The sequence below is a fragment of the Lissotriton helveticus genome, chromosome 4_1 (assembly GCF_964261635.1).
Source record: "Lissotriton helveticus chromosome 4_1, aLisHel1.1, whole genome shotgun sequence".
Classification (NCBI taxonomy): domain Eukaryota; kingdom Metazoa; phylum Chordata; class Amphibia; order Caudata; family Salamandridae; genus Lissotriton; species Lissotriton helveticus.
The window spans coordinates 541,985,195-542,005,470 of NC_136063.1; the positions used below are offsets into that span (position 1 = coordinate 541,985,195).

Consider the following 20,276-nt stretch of genomic DNA (forward strand, 5'->3'; position numbering starts at 1 on the left):
TTTTAATGCATCTAGTTTTTAAGGATTGCTTTTTATGAAAGGAATCACAGAAATGTTGATCTGCTGACCCTAGCAGACATCATCCCAGTGTTTGTGGCCAATCGTAGTGGATTGAAACTTGCGACCTACTTCTTGCATATTAATGCGGTATGTTGAATTGCAACCAACAATGATTAGTTATTATGAGAGCCAAACTAATAATACATAGGCCAGTTGGCAAAATACCAGTGCGTTGAGCAGAAGTGGGTGCACATCTTGTGACCACTTTAACTGAATCCATTTGAGTACATTCCAAATAAGAAATTGCACATTGCAAATTTGTTATTAGTCACAATTTACAACTTCTTATTTTTAATCTGGCCACAAATGATCACTATTTTACAGTAGAGCATACACACACAAAGTAATTTTGCTGCTGTGAGTTTTCCTCAACTTGTAAAGTAAACCAAAAAATGACCTGTCATCAAAGTACATTTACTACAGCTCACTCACACAATAAATTACGAAAAAAATACTCCTACTTTGAATATAATCTATATGTTATGAAACAGTTACATAGAGAACATGGGGGCATATTACCAAGGCAGGCAAAATGAAATTATCGCCGCTTTTGCATCGCCCTATTAGCAAGCTGTCGCTACCATTAGTTAGCAACATCTTTTAGGTGATAGCGAGCGGTTTGGGGCCCGCTTTGCATGTCATCGATATTTATCGCTAATGACATGCAAAGTGGGCATACCCAACCTGTTAGCGACTGAAAGCAGTTGCTAACATCGCTATCGCCTATTATCAACGCAGGCATAGCGTATAAAAAATTCACGCTAAGCGCGAATATCTTTGAAAACTAACACCTGTTCAGACCACTTCTTAACCTGTGTATCCAATGGGAGTTGGATATTCAGGTTAAGACCCTATTGGCATTAATATGTCCCATAGAGAAAAACTTACGTAGGACTGAAAACCTAAGCACTCAACAATGTATTTAGGTAGAAAGTGAAGCTAGTAGCTGAACGAGTGGGCACGTCCTTGTCCTGTGACATCCAAAAAGTGCTATGACGCAGCAGCGCTGGCCGCAAGCGACAGCCTATGCGCTGTCCTAGGTGACTCCTAACACTCATTATTTGTCAGTTCATGGTTCTTTAAAGCTCAAAATCATTGTCATATTTGGGATACGAAGTAGAAGGGTAGCACAACGAAAGTTACGAGGTTCACTGTAAAAGAAAACGGAAACCCTCAAGGCCAGGGGAAACTAAAAACAGAACCATGTTTTAATCCCTGCTGACGAGTAATTAATACATTCTTCAGTTTTTGTGCGAAACTGGATTTTCATGTATGAAAGGAGATTATGTATTTCCTAAACTACCGAAAACAACTGCTTCGTGACAGCTCGAAATAGAAACATGGATATAATTGTACCCGTAATCTTTCCTAAATGAACAAGAAGCGATCAGTGCATTCTAGTGAAGTATTTCTTCGGCTCTGGGATCAGTTATGGCTGTGCCAGGACCGGAATATCACCCCCAGCGCAACGGGCACCAAACGTTCTTGTATAATACACTTCTTTGTGTCCGGCATGGGGAAAACTCCAGCATCTAAAGGGAAGGCTTTTTGTAGGATACGTTTGATCCAATTCTCATAGACAGCTTGCGACCCAGGAACTCTTTTAGAGACGGATAGGAGTCAGTGACTGTAACTGTAGATATATCATGTGTGTTGACAACCTTTTTAAGGAACGGTCATATTTTAATGATTAAAAACGTGCTATGTTCTAGCTTGTGGAGTTCACAGAGCTAATTGTGATTAATGTCAAATCGATGTTGAGCAAATATTACACTTATTTACCACGCGTATTTATTTCTTCACATGTTTACAAACATTCAGTTTGCTCAAATATTAGGAGTGTGTTTCTCAGCATTGCCTAGACTTTGATATACAAGTGAAGCACACTCAAGAATGCATTTGGAAGCCTTGGCGAAACATTACATAGAATGGGAAGCTACCACTGAGCCAAAGTAGGTACTACGCCGGGCGCCAAAAGGACACAGGCACCAGTTACCCTTGTAAAGGCATGCCGTTGACCTATGTGGGACTTCACCTATTTCCCTGATGCCTGCAGAGATTTTCTCATATTGACTTCAGGGCATCAATGCCTTAGTCTTCCTGGCTGCCACTCACTCACTACATGTCAACAATTCTGATAAGCTTAAGGTTAATTTAAAGTGTCTCTATGTATGGGTATGGGCATCCACCTCATATAGCAACACATTTATTTTTTAACTTCAATTCGTTTGTAGGCATTAAAGTGTTCGCTGGGGTAAGACCCCGCAAGTAGTGCCCAGCTGAAGTGCCACCCAGGGGACTAGATACCTTTTGACTCTGCATGGTTGGGACTCAGTTTACAAGTTTGTGTGCAGCCTGGAAATGCCTAAGTACTTGTGGGCCAATTAACAGACCAAATAATGCAGCATGTCCATTGAAATGGCAGTCATGGAATACCTCAAACATCACAGTTAGAAGCATCAAAATCAAATCCCTTCTTTTGACATGACAAGGAGATAAGCCGCCGCAAGATCATGGTTACATTTTGCTGATTGCTTCCGACAAGCCTGTCAAGCGCCACCAGGACATTGTGCTGCAGAGAATGCATTGTACCAAGAGTCTAACATGACCAGAGTATATCAATATATCCTAAGGTCCTTTAAATAAAGCACTACTCGTTTGGACACTTCAGAGACATTTTTAACCAAGACACTTATTCACACTCACACATTCACAAAAAAACCTGTTGTAGCACAGCTGGGTTGCACTGGGAACCCTATGATGAAGCATGCCACCAACCAGGTTGGTGGGCGAGGGTTCTTTAAATAACCTTAATAGTTTCCTCCCCTCTAGTATTCAATAGCAAGTAGGAAATTCCTTAGGGAAAAACCTACAAGTTGGTCCAAGTTGTTATATTCATTCATTGAGTGGGGAAGAGGACGCATTCCATTTCTTCCTTGCTCTCTCCTTTGTTCCTAGTAAAAAGTGTTTTACCCATAACAAATATCCACAAGCCACAGTTGGTGTGTGTTCTGCCGTGTGTGCGTAGGTAGGTAGGAAGGTTATAAATGCATTGTGTTGCAAAACCCTGCATGGTATTACAGTGTGTTAAGGCCAATGCGTTGCAATACCCGCTAAGTAAAGGAATGTGGGGTAAAGCACCAGCTTGTAACATCTGATAATGAAACCAAACATCTACAGAGCTAAGAAACAAATAACCTAAATGTCAACACAACATGCAAGTCAAAAGAAAGACATGTAATCAGATATTGGATCAAACAAATGTCTATTACTTTTACCTTAGAAAGAAGTAGTACACCGAAAAGGTTCCCTGAAAGACCGTAGCTCAAGGGTGTTCACAGTGGCCAATACGAATGATACGAAAGATAGAGTCAGTTATCACTATGATGCAGTCTGACAGCATACTAATACTTCTGCCCCCCCATAACTGGTGCAGGCTTACACTGTTCATAGTAGTACGTGCTTCCTGGTAACTTGTGAACTAGGCAAATGGCACCTCTAGTCCTAGAGGCTCCCAATCCTTTTGACCACAGTTTTTTTGTTTTCAGAGGCAGGTTCTCCCAGGAGGCTAGAAGTCTCCGTCAAGATTGTTCCAACATGACCAGATCAATAGGATACTAGGTCTCACACCCCATTTCTCGAAACCTAGCATGTACATCAATGGTTAATGATTTTGGAACAGCTCTCCAAGTGTGCAACTGGCAGGTGGATGAGGATTTTTTAATAAAAGCCTGTAAGGTCGTATGCGATCCTTTTTTCTGGCAGAAGCCAATTCTGAAGTACCAGTGGAACAACAAATGGGTGTCGAAAAGAAAAACTAGTATGCCATTGATAGGATATCAGAATCTACTCCCTAAAGAGTTCACACTTACTATACTTTACATTTACTACAGTATGGTATTCAGGGCCGGCTTTAGTACTGGTGGTGCCCTGTGCGACAATGTTTGTTGGCGCGCCCCCCCACCCAACGACCAACTTGCCACAGATTCCCTCACTATCACCACTTGACAATGCCCCCTAAGTTTCAATAACCACTGTCTTAGATTGATTTCGTTTTATAGTGCCACTCATACCACTTTAAGGAGTCAGATACTTTACATCACGCATACATTGCATGGAGACAATAATATGTGTGTAAATCAGTGTACTGGAAATGGTACATAAGACAGAGGACTACAAGGTGTAGGAGTCATGTCATCGATTCTGGTAGGCAGTATAGTTTAAGAGTTCTTGGTCTGGAAAAGCACAATTACAGAATTTAAAATGCAACCCCATTGTTAGGGGTTTCCTCTAATAATAAGAATTGATTTCTACCCAAATGAACCCTTTTGCAATATTAGGATATGGAAAGACTGGGAACAAAAACATGTAGCTGCCATATATTCCTTGCAGTTTGCATGCAACTCTTTGAGACCGTTAATAGCTCACTGCTTTATAATAGGATTTGATCTTTTAAACTCCAAGTAACATAAGGATCTCTCTGACAAAAGCGATAACCCTCTTTATAGTGTATGTACTTTGTGATCTGCATGAGACACGTTCTTTGCAGCAGGAATATTAACCTTCTGTGCTAAGATGAGTCAAAACTTCCAATACCAGACAAAGCTCCAGTCTCGCTCCAGGAGGAACATTAATCACTGGAGTTATGGAGTAATCATGACATTTTAATCGATGCTTGAAAATTGCTGGGTCAAGGAACATGGCATCGGGTGCTTTTATAAACAATAAACATGGCAGGCCCACCCCAAGTCCGCACCCGGTGCGGTAGCACCGATCTCACCGCCCTAGAGCTGGCCGTGATGGTATTGGGTCATTACCTGGAACACAAAAACGCTGTATGGCTATGAAGCTCTCGTAACTCCTACCTGTGGTATCTATTTCAGAAAAGTTTATTTCAAAGGCCTTTCAAAAATCACCTGCTTGTGCATACCAAACATTTTCAACACAGCACATGCTACATCCTGTAAAAACAGATGCCTGAGCTACTCACTAGCACATAATCAGGGCAGCAATCAAGTCTTTCATCAGTGCAGGGTGTGTTCTCTATGAAACGCTGGGCTGGCAGAAGGCTTATCCTAGGCCATGGAAAGGCCTGAAGAGCTGTAACATCCTCCAATCACAGGTAAAAATACTTGATTAACTAACACACGCTTTTATCAGGCAAAACAGTTTCTTAGCTAACAAAGGTAAATAGAATCTCAGATATTTCATTGGAGATCTGGGGACATATCACATAATATATGCAAGGTGAGTCTCTGCCACAGTTTTGGACGTTCTGGTATCTTAATCAGTGGAGGAGCTAAAGCAGCAGTATTAATAATGGTAAGTGATTGATTGTTACTGGAACCTTTGGCTGATATATGGCAGCATATGTTGACATCTCTAGGATACACAACAGAGCATAACACAATAAAATAAGAAAAATGAACATAACACAATGAAAACATAACTGGGCAAACTTAGCAAAATAGAACACAACAGATGAACTACAGCAAAACGTAACAACACTAAGCACAAAGAATCACAACAGCCCAGGAAACAACACAGCACATCACCATCAAAACAAAATGCAACACATAAAATATGCACAAACATTCTTGTCACACATTACAACCTCCAGAATTTTGTTTTCTTTTTTCTTTTTATATTTTTTCTTTTTATATTTTTTCTAGACTTCTCGATGATAGAATTACTTTTTTATTTTTTTTTATTTTTATTAGCATCATGAGTAACATCAGATACAAATAACTCTGAAAAGCTCAAAATAGTAAGGGTATACAAAGGCATAAAGAAAGAAGAAAAAAAAGCGAGAAAAAAAACCCCCCAAAAAAACCCATAAGAGATACAGCATCACTCCAAACAGTATTGAAAATCATTATATCAGTTAAAACATTAAGGCATAATTGATCCCCATATTTTTTCTACTTTTCGTTTTTTCCCCTGTCCCCTAGTTGCCGCCAAAGAGCTTTCCATGTTATAAATGTCTTTAACCAAGAGCCACCATTCCATAACCTTGGGGGGATGATTTTGAATCCACACCCTGGCAATAGTCTGGCACATGTCAAAAGTATATTCATTAATTCCCGAGATATGATGTTTTCCCCAGCGACCCCAATCATAATATCAAGTTGGGTGAGTACAATTGGCCTAGCCATTTTGGCCGAGATAACACTAACTACATCCTTCCAAAAAATAGATAAATCAGGGCAAGAAAAAAACATATGAACAATATCTGCCCCTTTGAGTGCACACTTAGGACATTTTGTACGATCACTCAAATCTTTATCACAAGCCCATTTTAGAATCCTGTCTGGAGAATAGTACAATTGAAATAAGGTTCTAAACAGCTGTAGTTTCAGACTTGACGATTGAACTGCATTATTTAGACTGTTCAATGAAGAAGTTATCATATCAGGGGTTACATTCACCTCTAACTTTGTACTCCACTTTTCTGTCAGAATTTTGTTTTCATAAATTAAATTAGTGGTAAATAGGGCTTTGAGAGGGGCGGACAACCAGCGGGAGGCCTGCCCCTTCCGGGGAGTTTTGGGCCTGGGGGTAGCCAGCACCCATTTGGGCTGGTTGGGCCCCTTTTGGGCTTCTTGGGCTCTTGGTTGGGCTGCTTTTGGGCTGGCTCTATATTTAACTGGCCATTTCGGGGACATATCCACCATTTTGGTGGATGTGACCCAACAGCCGGTTTGCGGTGTGCCTGGAGGGTTTCAAATTTGTCTTCACTGTTGCCACTTTTTTTGGGAGTGTATCTATGAGCACAGGAGGGGGGCAGGGACTTTGGGGGGAATCAGTAGGCCACAGAGTCTGGGGGTGGGGTGGGGTGTGGTGGGGTGGGGTGGGGTGTGAGGGAGCAGGGCTTGTTGCGCGAGAATGGTGGGGGGAAGGGGCTGGTGGAAGGGGGGTGGGGAGTGGGTCCGGGGGTCAGCGTTTTGGCCCCGGTCCGGCACACAATGCGGCACATAGGTCAGGGGGTTGACGGGGGGCTGGGACAGCCAGGTAACCGACGGGGGGTAGTTGGGGAGGTGGTGGAAGCACATGGGGAGGAGAGTGGGATGGGGGTTTTTGGAGGAGGGGGGGAAGGCATGTCCGTGCACCGGGAACTGGAGTCTCTTGTGTGGTGCGATGGGGAGGAGGAGATAGGCGGCCGGGGGTTGGAAGGTTGGGCGCCCAGGGCACTGGGGAGGGAACTGGGGGCATGATGGTCTACCCCTTGGCAGCAAGGGGGGTAATTTGTCAGGGAGGAGGGGTGCGGGAGAGCACGGTGGGATGTGGGGGGAGGTATCGGAGGGGGGGGACCACTTTTACCCCGGCATGCTGGACTCGTCTTATTTCTTTCCACAGGAACGTCTGGGCAGGTGCTCGGGAGAGCAGCATGTGGCTCCACTCCACCGAGGGGATGGGCCGGCTCTGCCTTATGCGGGCGGTCGCACTCCCACAAGGGACCAGACGATGGTGTCCTATGGGAGGCGGGACGGTAAGTCCCTGCCAGCCCCACCCCGAAGGGTCGAGACGGCCGCCGGGGAAAAGGGCGGAGGTCCGTCAGTACTGATCGGGACTCTGAGGAATACCAGGAAGAGAGAAGGCGGGAGAGTGTGGATTTGGGGGAACTGCTCCGTGCTTGTAGGGAAAGGACGGAACTGAGCAGGCTGGAGCCCACGGAGGGAAAGGGGGGGTTTGGCAGGTTTGGACCAGGAGGAGGGGGACTACGGTGACGATAGCTCAGAGGAGAGGGAAATCCGGGAGAGGAGGGGGGAGGACAGGATAGGGGGGAGCAGAGTAATGCCGTTTCTAGTTCGTTGCAGGCTCCCAAGAGGTGCAGAACGGAGAGAGTAGCGGCCCCCCCATGCTTCACTGGTTAGGCAGCAGGATCCGGTGCAGACGCCGACCATTATGCCAGGTAAGGGACGTTGCGGAGCAGGGAGTGTTTTGGGTGGGGCCCAGCGGGGAAAGGTGTCGACTGGCACAGATGCTAAAGGAGGAGAGGAAGGGGTGCGCCTCAATAAAGGAAAGTATGTGTGGGACAGGGGGTGAGACCCGACGAGGCGGGGGCACTTCTGCGGACGCGAAGAAGGATGGGGAGGCTAAGGCGGGGAAAGAGGGAAAAGAGAGTCACGATATACCGGTGCGCAAGCTGCCTTACATGGGCATTACGAAGCCACTGGGGTTGCACTTGTCACTGGTCACCAAAAAAAAGATTTGGAAGGGGGACTAGGAGGATATCTTAAAACTCCTGCACTGGAAGCTGACGGCGAAGGAAGGATCGAAGGAGGAAGAACAAGAGCTGGCGAAGTGGCCAAAGGTTCCCCAGAACATTGACAACTGGTCAGCAGGTTTTTTGATATTCGCCAGCGTGTTCTGCGAGTATTACACAGAGCAGTCAGTCGCACTTTTTAAATATGTGGTTGCATTATGATGAGGAGTTTCAAGCACGCTTGGCAGCGGACCCGCAGGCGAAGTGGGGGAAACTCGACTCGGATCTGTATCAGCAGACCATGGGGGGGAGCGAAGTTTGGTAAAACGATCTATATGACCAGTGGTTTGCCGCTCGCGCCCCACCCCTTTCCAGCGTGCTCTACCTGTGGGGGGGGCAGGGAGAAGGTATCACTAGTGCCACGTTGGGAGCATGTTGGGACTACAACAAGGGCGCGTGTGCCAGACAGTACTGTAGGTTCCGCCACGAGTATTCCAAATGCAGGAAGCGACACACAGGGGTACACTGCAGGTGAGTTGGGGGCAGCAACCAGAGCCAGCAGTCCGTGCCGACAAGGACACAGACAGGGGGCCGGGGAGGTAAGGGAGGTCCAGGGGCAATGGGAAAAGGCTCATAAGCCAATTAGGCAAGATCGGCTGGAGTCCCTCCTCACGTCTTATCCACGGACCAAAGACGTGAATGTGTTACGGCGCGGTTTTCGGGAGGGTTTCCGGCTGGGGTATGAGGGACCGAGAATTGCCAGATGGGCTGAGAATTTGAGATCGGTTAATGCGCACAAGACTGTGGTCAGGGACAAGTTGGTCAAGGAGGTGCGGGAGGGCGGATGGCGGGCCCATTTCAGGAGGCCCCCATTCAGAATCTGATAATTTCTCTGATCGGTGTGGTACCAAAGAAGGAGCCGGGTCAATATCACTTGATTTAGCATCTGTCGTGGCCGGAAGGGACGTCGGTAAATAATTATATAGCAGCAGAGTTTTCATCAGTGTTTTACTCCTCCGTGGATGTGGCACGGTGATTGGTGGCGTCGGTGAGTCGGGCGCTCTGATGGCAAAGTGTGACATCAAATCGCCCTTCCGTTTGCTTCCGGTACACCCGGATGACTACCAGCTTTTGGGGATCCAGTTGGACGGAGACATATTTGTGGACAAAGCGTTGCCAATGGGGGTTCAATATTGTGCACATTGTTTGAGTGTTTTAGTACCTTCTTACAGTGGGCTTTTTCCTGGCGCACAGGCAAGGAGACGGTGACGCACTACCTGGATGACTTCTTCTTGGTGGGATGGCATGGTTTGGTGGACAGTCAGCAGCAGCTGGACGGTTTTACGGAACTCATGGGCTACTTGGGTGTGCCCCTGGCGCCAGAGAAGATGCAGGGTCCCAGCACGGTGCTGTCATTTCTGGGAATAGAGCTCGACTCCGTGGCCATGGAAGCACGCCTGTCAGGGGACAAGAAGGTGCACATGCTGTCATTGGTGGACAACATGTTGAGGAAACAGAAGGTGACAGTGCGGGAGGTGCAGGTCCTTCTAGGGCATTTCAACTTCGCATGCCGCGTCGTACGGGCGGGTCGTATATTTTGCAGGCGGATGGGTTTGGCGCTGTTTGGACTGACGCTGCCGCTTCATCATTTGCGACTTTCGGCGGGGACGAAAGAGGAGCTACGAATGTGGCGGGCCTTTTTGGAACGCTTCATTGGTATACCCATGGAGCCCCCAAAGGATTGGGAATGGGACGTAACCATCTCGTCGGATGCGGCGGGGGTGGGCGGTTTCGGTCTGTATTGGCGTTGGAAGTGGTGTGCAGAGGAATGACCGCCGCATTGGTAGGGAGGGGGACGGAGCATTGCGTTCTTGGAACTTTTTCCGCTGGTGGTGGCAGTGACGGTGTGGGCTCGAGAGCTAGCACACAAACGAATGATCTTCAAAGTGGACAACATGTCGGTAGTGCAGGTCGTCAATAGGCAGTGAGCCAGGGACCCACAGGTGCTCAAGTTGATGAGAGTGTTTGTACTGCATTGTTTGGAACACAACATTTTGTTTCAAGCCCAACACGTGCCAGGGGTCGACAATGACATTGCGGATGCTTTGTCTTGTTCACAGCTGCAGAGGTTCCATGGGCTAGCCACAGAGGCTGGTTCCGTTGGGCATGTGGTCAATAGGAGAGACCGGGTCATACAACTGGTAAGGGAGTCGGTGGCCCTCTCTACCTGGAGAGCGTACAAGCAGGCATGGCGGGAATTTTTGGAAGGTGGGGCAGTGCGGCAAGACAATCGCTGGTGGAGGAGTGAACAGGTAGTGCAGTTTCTGCTGCGGATGATGGATAAGGGGATGTTGAAGGGGTCCATTGCCGGCAATAGTCGCCAGCCGTTGCTTTCATGGGGAAGTTGTGGTGGGGCTACGCGCCATCAGCGGGGGAATTGGGTGCTCGTCTACTAGAAGGTTGGGTTTGGGAGAGGGGTGCCAAGGTTAGCCAAAGTCGGCCCATCATGGCGGGCCTATGCTAGTAGGCTTGATACAGATTTTGCCGCAACCGGGAGGAGATCGTTCTTTTTTCCACACTCATGTTGTGGATTTATTTGGGGGCTTTTTGGGTTTCCGAATTGGTTGGGCTCAGTGGGAGGCCGGGGGTCCATTGGGAGGAGGTGGAATTGAGGTCTCGGGAGGAGGCGGTTCTGTTACGGCGTTCCAAGACTGACCAACGGGGAGCGGGGAAGTGGGTTGTCATGGGTCCGGTGGAGAAAGGCGACAGGGGAGGTTTTTTGCCGGATCAACAAGGGAAGGGTGACGGCGGCGCAGGGACCCACCCTTTCCATATAGGCGTGGCGACGGATGCAGCAAAGAAGGGTTGGGGGAGGGAGGAGCTCATGCGCTTGGGGCGTTGAAAGTCAGACTTCTACAAGACATACATCAGATTGCGGGAGTGGGGATGGAGGACCAGGCTTGAGTTGCAGTGCCCTTGTCTTACATGTGTGCCTTTTCAGGTGTGGTGGCGGGGCCGGACGCAGCAGTCCTGTCTATCCTAATTATTGGAAACTCCTTTGTGAAGCGAGTGGAACGTGCTGAGTGGGCTAAGAACAGGAGTCTAAATCTGGAATTGGACCCTAGGCTTTATGAGTGTCATTGGCAAGGAAAGGAGGGCATGAGATGGCATGAGCTGTTGCCAGCTTTGAGTAAGGTGGTCAAGGGGGTATTTGTCTGGATGTCTTAATCATTCCCCTGGGGGAGAACGACTTTGTTCAATGCAAGGGCCTAGCTTTGGTAAAGCAGATGAAGCGGGATTTGCTGGAGGTACAGCAGCAGTGGTCCGGTTGCCATTTAATATGGTCGGAATTTATACCCAGGAGGATTTGGAGAGGAGCGGAGCAGCCGATGGCTATAGACAGGGCGCGTGGGAAAATCAATAGAGACATGAGATTTTTTGTGAGAAGGAAGGTTTCGGTAGTATGGAACACCCGGAGCTGCGCTATGCGGCAGTGTACTTTTTTAGGGAGGACGGGGTCCACCTATCGCGGTATGGGATGGAGTTGTACATTGTGCAATTGAAAGAGGCGCTGGACAAAGTTATTGGGGTATGTAATGTAAATGTAAATGTAAAGGTAAATATCCAAAGCGCCAGGATGCCTAAGGGGGGGTTGGAAGCCGTCAGGACATCTTCTGAGTGGCGTTTTTGTCCTAAGGTCTGGGGGGTTTAATGAGTTGGGGTTTACAGTTGGGTTACATATAAGACGTTATCTATTTAGGTAGGTAGGAAATGTAGGAATTACAAGTTTGTGTTTATAATTGTTGCAGGGGGGAAATATGTTAGGGGAGGGGGTGGGTGGTTTTTGTGAGGAAGACTATATTTTGCGAGGTCCAGTTTTGTACGGTCCAGGCCAAGGGAAGGGATTTGTAAGGTGCACCTGTTTCCAATAAAGAGCCCTTTTTCACACCAACAAGCTGGTCTGTGGTCTGTGCTGGCCCCGTGTGGGCCCAATAGGCCTTTGGGGGGGTAGGGGGGAAGACATGTCCATGTCCTTATATAGGCATAGAAATCATAACCATATTTAGACATAGCTCATGCAGTCCAAATACGGAACGGCTACTTCCACTAGTTCCGAAAATCCACAACGATTTCTTGCAAAACTCAGCTTCAGCAGTTAGGGACTTCCCTTGCTTGAATATTGATTTGTCTAAGAACTCATGGAGTTTTCAAAGAACTAAGACTCTTTGATGACATTATTATGTCCACCTTTACGTCAAACTCGGCACCTTCAAGGTATAAATATGCCCACACTTGCCCAAGCAAACACACGGTGGTTTGGAGCAGTTCGACTATCTACTTGCCCGACGCATCTCGCTAAAGCAAGTGCAGAAGGAAGCCGACCCTTCAGCAGACGCACTGAGAGAGACACTGACTTTTCTCTTGCCGAGAAATCCAGCTCCAGTGTTTCCAAGCTACCCTTGCAGGGTGTTGGGAAATAGAATCCTGAGACTGACCTGCTTCTTCCTAAACCAAGGTACGGAGCTGATTAGATCCTAAGAGAAATCTTGGATAGATTCTTGGCAAAAGAATAATAAACTTATGCTACACCACACTTACTTCTTCCCTCGTACTAGACTTAGGTTAGTTACATTGGGATAGGCATATTTTAGAAGCACCAGTTGAGTACTTTTTAGTCTTTATTTATTTATGTATGTATTTTATGGCTTAGAAACCATACCATGCTTTTACAGTATTATTTTATAATACTCTTCTTGCTGTATGCATTATACTTTACAGCCAGTATCAAGATTGTAGCAGTTCATTTCTTCTGCATGAGAAAGAAGACTGTTAAATAAATACTTTTATTGAAAATGCCCATCTCTCTATTTCTCTGAACCTCTGGTGAAACGAAGCATTCACGAATGACTGAGTAAAATATCTATCTATTGTTTCCACAACTCTAAAGATCAGTTTTCTCTTGGGGAAACAAACTAATCCCTTCTTGTGAATTCAAGAAAGTTTCTAGTGACCTCTGAGCTAGCTGGCACTCACAATTAAGTCTAATACATTCGATAGAGACCTAGTCGACCTAAGTCCTACGTCCCATCTATAGGATATATTGTTCCAATGCACAGAGCCTATTGGGAATATAGGAACTACACTACAACCCTCCCATCCTTTGTTTTGGTGATAGTCTTTTGGTGATAAATCTTTCTTGCCATTGTTTTCTCTGGTAATTTGAGTTTTGCAGTTTTGCTGCAATCTGGGTTGGCATTATTGGGGGCAGGTGTGTCGGGGGTACATTGTAAGAGGTTCTGTCGCTGGAGCAGGTGCTGGTGTGTTATACAGGATTTTTTTTTGTCCTAAGTTCTGGGGGATTTAATGAGTTGGGGTTTACAGTTGGGATACATACAAGATGTTATCTAGTTAGGTAGGTAGGAAATTTAGGAATTGCAAGTTTGTGTTTATAATCGTTGCAGGGGGGAAACATGTTAGGGGAAGGGGTCGGGGGTTTTGTGAGGAAGACTATATTTAACTAGGTCTAGTTTTGTACGGCACAGGCCAAGGAAAGTGATTTGTAAGGCGCACCGGTTTCCAATAAAGCAGCCTTTTTCACACCAACAAGTTGGTCTTTGGTCTGTGCTGCCCCCCGTGTCGGCCCAAAAAGTGTATGCGGCAAACCATGCAATACTTATCGCTGAGGACATTTAAAAGGGACACATCTATTTTATGATCTGGTCCATGAGTTCTTTTGGTAAGATTACATATATGATTAAAATTTGATAATGTGTATATCAGCATTTCATGAGGTCTAATTAAAATGAATTTAAACGTAGTGATTTGACAGAGGTCAATGAAGCTTCCAGAGTTATGTAACTGTTGCATCTCTTTAACTGATATTTATGTCACAGGCATGTTTTACTATACTTAAAGTGTTTCTTTAAAACGGAGTACTTATGAATATTTTAGTATTTTCCAATGTCAGTCTGAGGTTCTTACATTCAGTCAGGCCAGTGCCAAAGTAAAAATGGTTGCAATAGAAGAACAATGAAATACCATAATTGTAGAGGGAATGTGGAAAAGACCAGTTAAGCAGGCTACAACCCACAAAGAAGGTAAAAAACAAATATCTGAAATAAATATTGTGAAACACAATGAGAAGATTTACTTCCTACAGAGACATTAAACATTAAACACATTTACAATTATCTGTAAAGACATTGTATGGCTTATATATTCAAATCAAGTTCCTAGTATGTGCTGTTTCTGTTCACATTTCAATACTATAAAAAATGATGGAGTGTCATGACATCCCTGAAATGACCAATGATTTATATTAAGTCAAGCATTTTCGCTATCATTTATTTTTTAACCAAAAGGTGATTACTTTGTGAGGGTTTACCGTCTTCCCACTTTCTACTGCCCCACCACTCCCAAAACAATATCCATGTATCTATTACTAGAAATGCAATAAGACAAATGTGCCAAATTTGTGAATTCTCAAAAGCGTTAAGCTGCTTCTGAGAGTGTAAATATCAGCAGGTCCTTATCCTGCGAGACACCATGAGAAGATTTACTTCCTACAGAGACATTAAACATTAAACACATTTACAATTATCTGTAAAGACATTGTATGGCTTATATATTCAAATCAATTTCCTAGTATGTGCTGTTTCTGTTCACATTTCAATACTATAAAAAATGGAGTGTCATTACATCCCTGAAATGACCAATGATTTATATTAAGTCAAGCATTTTCGCTATCATTTATTTTTTAACCAAAAGGTGATTACTTTGTGAGGGTTTACAGTCTTCCCACTTTCTACTGCCCCACCACTCCCAAAACAATATCCATGTATCTAATACTAGAAATGCAATAAGACAAATGTGCCAAATTTGTGAATTCTCAAAAGTGTTAAGCTGCTTCTGAGAGTGTAAATATCAGCAGGTCCTTATCCTGCAAGACACGTTCTGTGTCATTTTCACCAGCAAATGACATGCATTGTGCAACCAAACTTGTATTCAATATGCGTAAAGCAGCCCCAAAGGACTGGAGGGCAATGTATAACATTGAAGTATTATTGACTTATACTTTTACTACATTGATCCAGGTAAACCTAAGCCTTTCTTTCTCTTGCTTTGGGCCACATGACACTCTGTAATACCCAATTGTAAGCATTTACTGATATTTGCACTGTATATTTGTTGGAAGGAAAGTTCCACCAGGTTGGGCTGTGCATATTTAATTCCTATGAAAGCATGCCTTCTTCGTGAAAATAAAGATGCCTTTCTTCTCAATTCTCTGTCTATTTCGATTCTAATTTTGTGAAAGGAATTTAAGCCATATGGATTAAATGGTTAATAGTGTAGAAAACTGCTTTACTGTAGATTCCTGTTTAAATATCCATGTTTGGTAGAAGATATAAAATTGGTCAAAGGATTTTTCAAAATACTGAAAACGTGTTTTAATGAAGAAGTATGCGAGTAACTATGTATATAACAAAGTAATTCTCTTTGGGACGGACAATGGATATCCATGTTTGGTTTGCAAGTCAAAACAGGACCCTTTATCACATTTTTGGGGAACAGGCAAGAAGCAATACATTAATAACTATGGATATGAGAGACATGACACCTCATACAAATATTTTATTGAAAATCAGTACAAAAACCTGCTAACATTGTTTGTTTATTACACAAGTTGAACATTTGACAAGAAACAGGAGCAGAAAATAATTCTATGAAAAGTTAGAAACATTTTTGAGTTTAGAAGCGTATGAGCTGATAGTAAATCCAGCAAAGAAAAATAGCATAAAAGCAGAGACTTTTTCAGTTTTAAAATACAGTCCACTTTCATGGAAACAAACATAATTACTTTAAAATATGCTCATCTTACAACCTACAATGAATGCACTCAGACACACAAGACAGTAGTGAAGCAATATGCCATAACTGACTGAAGGAAACTTCATTAGACTATATACCACTACACTGTACATATATCCTGGCCTGCAGGAATTATTGATAGGGCCGCAAATAAATGAGTTTAATAATGTTTTAATCTTATAATGTTCTCACTAACACACACACTTCATTTCTTGCTCATTCTCACTTCAACTTTTTCTATATATGAACAGCAACTTCATAACTTAATACTTGAACCCCATGCTCTCCATCTCATCATGTGAAATGATGGTGATGTAATGATTTTATCAATTTCGATAGGTTAGCAGCATTCAATGCTCTTCTATGTAAACTACGCCATATTTAGTACCCATTTTTGGCCCGGTGGCAGCACAATATGAGGTTGTACTCCACAATCCAGTCTTCTGCTTCATTTAAAATCTATACTATAGAGCACATCAAATAACGATAACAAATAACGTATTCACTAATAGAAATTACTTCTTCTGTCCTTGTTTAGAGATTTTGCAATATTAAATTAACTTATTGGTGAATATCCCCAATTTTAAAAAGGAAGTTGTTACTAGACTCTTCATGTGTATATGGTCTCCGTGAGGAGGCTAGCACAGCACCAGAGTACAATGGGGGAGAACCTTGAGCAGCGGCTCCAGTGGAAGTACAGCAGTTCATCAAGAGTGGGACATCCTTGGTCCCACTGGAGTACAGTGGTACCTCAAAGAAGGGCCTTGCTGGGTCCTGCGGAGTACTGTAGTAATCATGACAGGAATTACTTAATTAAAAAAAGATTGACTCTCAGAAGTGAGAGGAGGGTCGGCAGGAGAGTCCTTCTGGACATCACCACCAGTGCCTGGGGGACAGGGTGTGCCTACGTTTCCCCTTTATACCCTATTTAAAAATAATTCAGTTCACAGGTACAGAATACTGTAATGATGGCTGCAATATTTCATTCTCAACTGCGGCCAACTCATCAGATCGTTTGGTACTGTGGGACTGGTCCTGGTCCTTTAGTACCAAAATTGTAAGAAAATGCTCTCTCGGCCAGTCAGAGGGGCCCTGTTTTTCCATTTTTGGTAACGCAGAACACTCGCAAGACCAACTGCCCAGATATACCTAACTTTATAACCCAGGCACCGCTTTAAACACAAGGTTCTCAGAAACAACTAAACAAATTCCCACCATATAATGAAAGGCAAGCTTTCTGAGTGAAGTTCTATCCTTTTGCCAAATTTGTTTTAATTCTGTTCAGTTGGATTTTCTGAATTGGAGAGCAAAATTTCCTATGGGAGTTAACATAAAAAATCATCGTTTTGGGACCCCGCCTTTTTCTTTGCTCCTGCTTGATGGATTGGTATATAATATACAGGGAGGATGAGCGTTTTCCTGGGGTAAATTTTCGTGGAATGCCAACGTAATTTCCAAAATAAAAAAAACACTCTTCCTATGTAATCTCTGACCGAACTTTGACTACATAGTGGCAACACCCACCCCCCAAAATTTACTTCTAGAGACGCTGCAGTCACTTGGAAAAGCGATAAATAACTGGATGTAACTTTGTTGCTATTGGACATTTTCTCATTTCCCTTCTTGCAGCTCAGGGCTGCTTAAGTATTTCTGAAAGTTACTCAAAGGCGTGTGGCATTGTCAACACACCATGCACTAATGACAAGGATACCTCAATATAAGCCTTTTCTACAGGAAAAAAGATATCTAGATGAGAAGCCTTTCCATTAGCTTTTGGATGATGCTCCATTCCTGTCCCCAACCTCCAGTGCAGTTTAGTCAAGCTAGAGGCAAAAATACATTTCACACCATTTTCATGATTGGAGAGGAGTTAAAGAGGAACTTGAGAATGCCATTAAAGTAAACTCTTTTTGTATCCACAAATTCTTGAGTAGCTTTTTTTTCCCAAGCCCTTCCATTGAAACCACACCCTGGAACACCCACACCCCCAACCACTGAGTAGGAGGTACTCACACAAAATATTAGTCCAAAGTGGGGTAAAGTTGTAGGAGAATTTATTAAACTGATGAGTGCAACCTAATTTTTGTAAGCACCTTTCACTCATAAGCAGAGAACTGGCGCTTGCATGCCAGGCCTAAATTCACAAAGGGTTCTGGGAAACTCATCCACAGTGTGAACATTTACTGATAGGTGCTGAGCACTAATGTCAGTTTTGAAACTAATACAGGACACAGCCATTTTTACCCAAGGATGCCAATACCCCAGATGTTTTCCCCATTACCTGCACACTTGAGGCATTGCAGCAGGTATTTTCAGTCCATCAAGAGTAGATTGTTATCATTGGCCTAAAAAATACAGTAACTTAGAGATATAGAAAACATTTGTACTAACTGCATAGGAGTAACTGCTAAGAAAATATAGCAATATTAAATACGGGATTTCAAAAACCAATATAGTTTCCTAGAAGCATCTGAAATTAATATGTATCTTGCCATTCATTTTACCACATGAACCCACTGTTATCTACATGACATTACTGGTATTTATGTGTCTCTGAAATGTTTTGATTTCTTTTGTACAATATTGTTACAGCTTTTTACAAACTCCAGGAAGTATAATGCATTGTTGTAACTGTCTTCTTCCAAGTGCTTTGTTTATTCACAGAATAAATCAAATGACTGCAAACACTCTGAAAGCTTTACTCCCCGGTGGATTCTGTAAACTGCAAAAGCAAAAGAAGAAGATTTTCTCAGTGCAAATATGTAAAGTGAGAACATAAACGGTATCTAGTCTATCGACATAAAGATAATAATCATCATAGAACAGTAAACCAAATAAATACAGTTGAGTACCAAGTAATATACACTGCTGCTTGAAACCCCCCAAGAACAGAGACCAAGTACATGAGAGGAAGTTACATTCAGGGAAAAGCAAAGCCACAGCCTCAGTGCAATTCCTGGGTGGGATTAAAGCAGTAATAACTGAACTGTGAGTATTAAAATACCAGAAGCAAGCTGGTGGTTGAATTAACCACACACCGTTTGTGGGTGCGACTTAAAGACGTAAATCGAGATTGCATGTGGGGCTAAAATTTCATTTAGGTCCCACCTGTGACAACGCAGAGCCTGAATTATGGTTCCAATATGTTTGTTTCTGGTAGACAGGAGCAGCTCCTGAGCTCTGTTCATCAAACCACTTTTACATTTTAAACCCTAACATTCTATATATGGCTATGACTACAAAATCCGATGTGACATCACTGCATCTTCCCCCTTTTTAACAAAGCAAGGAAGTAATCATTACTTAAACAAAACAAAAACACAAACAAAATAAAATGAAACAATAAAAAAATAGACTAAAACTATTTAACACTGTCCAATCAGTCTTTGTGGTTTCTTGTGCTTCTTTCTTGTCATTCTTAAATAACCAATCATTCTCTTTTATATTTTGTTGTTCTCGAATTGGAGTAATACCATTTTTGAAAAGTGCTTTGTTTCTTACTATTGTTTGGTTTTCATTTTGTGCAGTGATTGCCGACCCATTTACTTTTGTTATTTCCAATGGAGATTAATGAAATCGCCTCATAGATTTCCATACCTGGTTCTGTCTTACTAATACTAGATCACTAACCTGACAGTTTTGTGGTTGAATATGTTTCCTTTGATCTACATATTTGCTTAATTCTTCCTTTCATAATCTCATCTCCCTCTGCAATTTTTTCATGTTTCTTAGTCTTAGTGGGTTTCAAAGGCACTTGCAGCAAAATTGTTTGTCTGGGTTGTCCAAATAACTATGAAGGACATTTTCTAGTCAACCCATGAGATGTATTTCTGTAATCATGTATAATCTGACATACGTTTCATTTATTGACATTTTTGACAGTTTGACTCTTAGAATAGAGTTTTGTCATAGTAGCAATCAACCATTAGCATGTGACCAAAGTCGAGTAATTCTCCTATGTATCACTCCTATATACTCAAGACATTGGCCAAGCTCACTTCCATTAAAAGGTAGACCATTGACTATCTTTAATATTTTGGGTATACCCCATGTAGAAAAATCTCATTTAGGACAGGAAGTATCACAGAGGTAGACAGCACCATTTTCACAATTGGAATTTTTGAGTACTCATCAATTATAA

The 20,276-nt window shown here is 43.4% G+C and overlaps 1 protein-coding gene across 1 annotated transcript in view; it reads right to left on the reverse strand.

Moving 5' to 3' along the window:
• Window positions 1-15,869: 15,869 nt before the first annotated feature.
• The window catches only part of CRISPLD1 (cysteine rich secretory protein LCCL domain containing 1), a 313,945-nt gene continuing 309,538 nt past the window's right edge, over window positions 15,870-20,276 (reverse strand). The window contains exon 15 of the mRNA XM_078687130.1: window positions 15,870-18,857. Coding sequence (XP_078543256.1) covers window positions 18,806-18,857 — 52 coding nt within the window. The 3' untranslated portion in view covers window positions 15,870-18,805. The remainder of the gene's footprint in view (window positions 18,858-20,276) is intronic.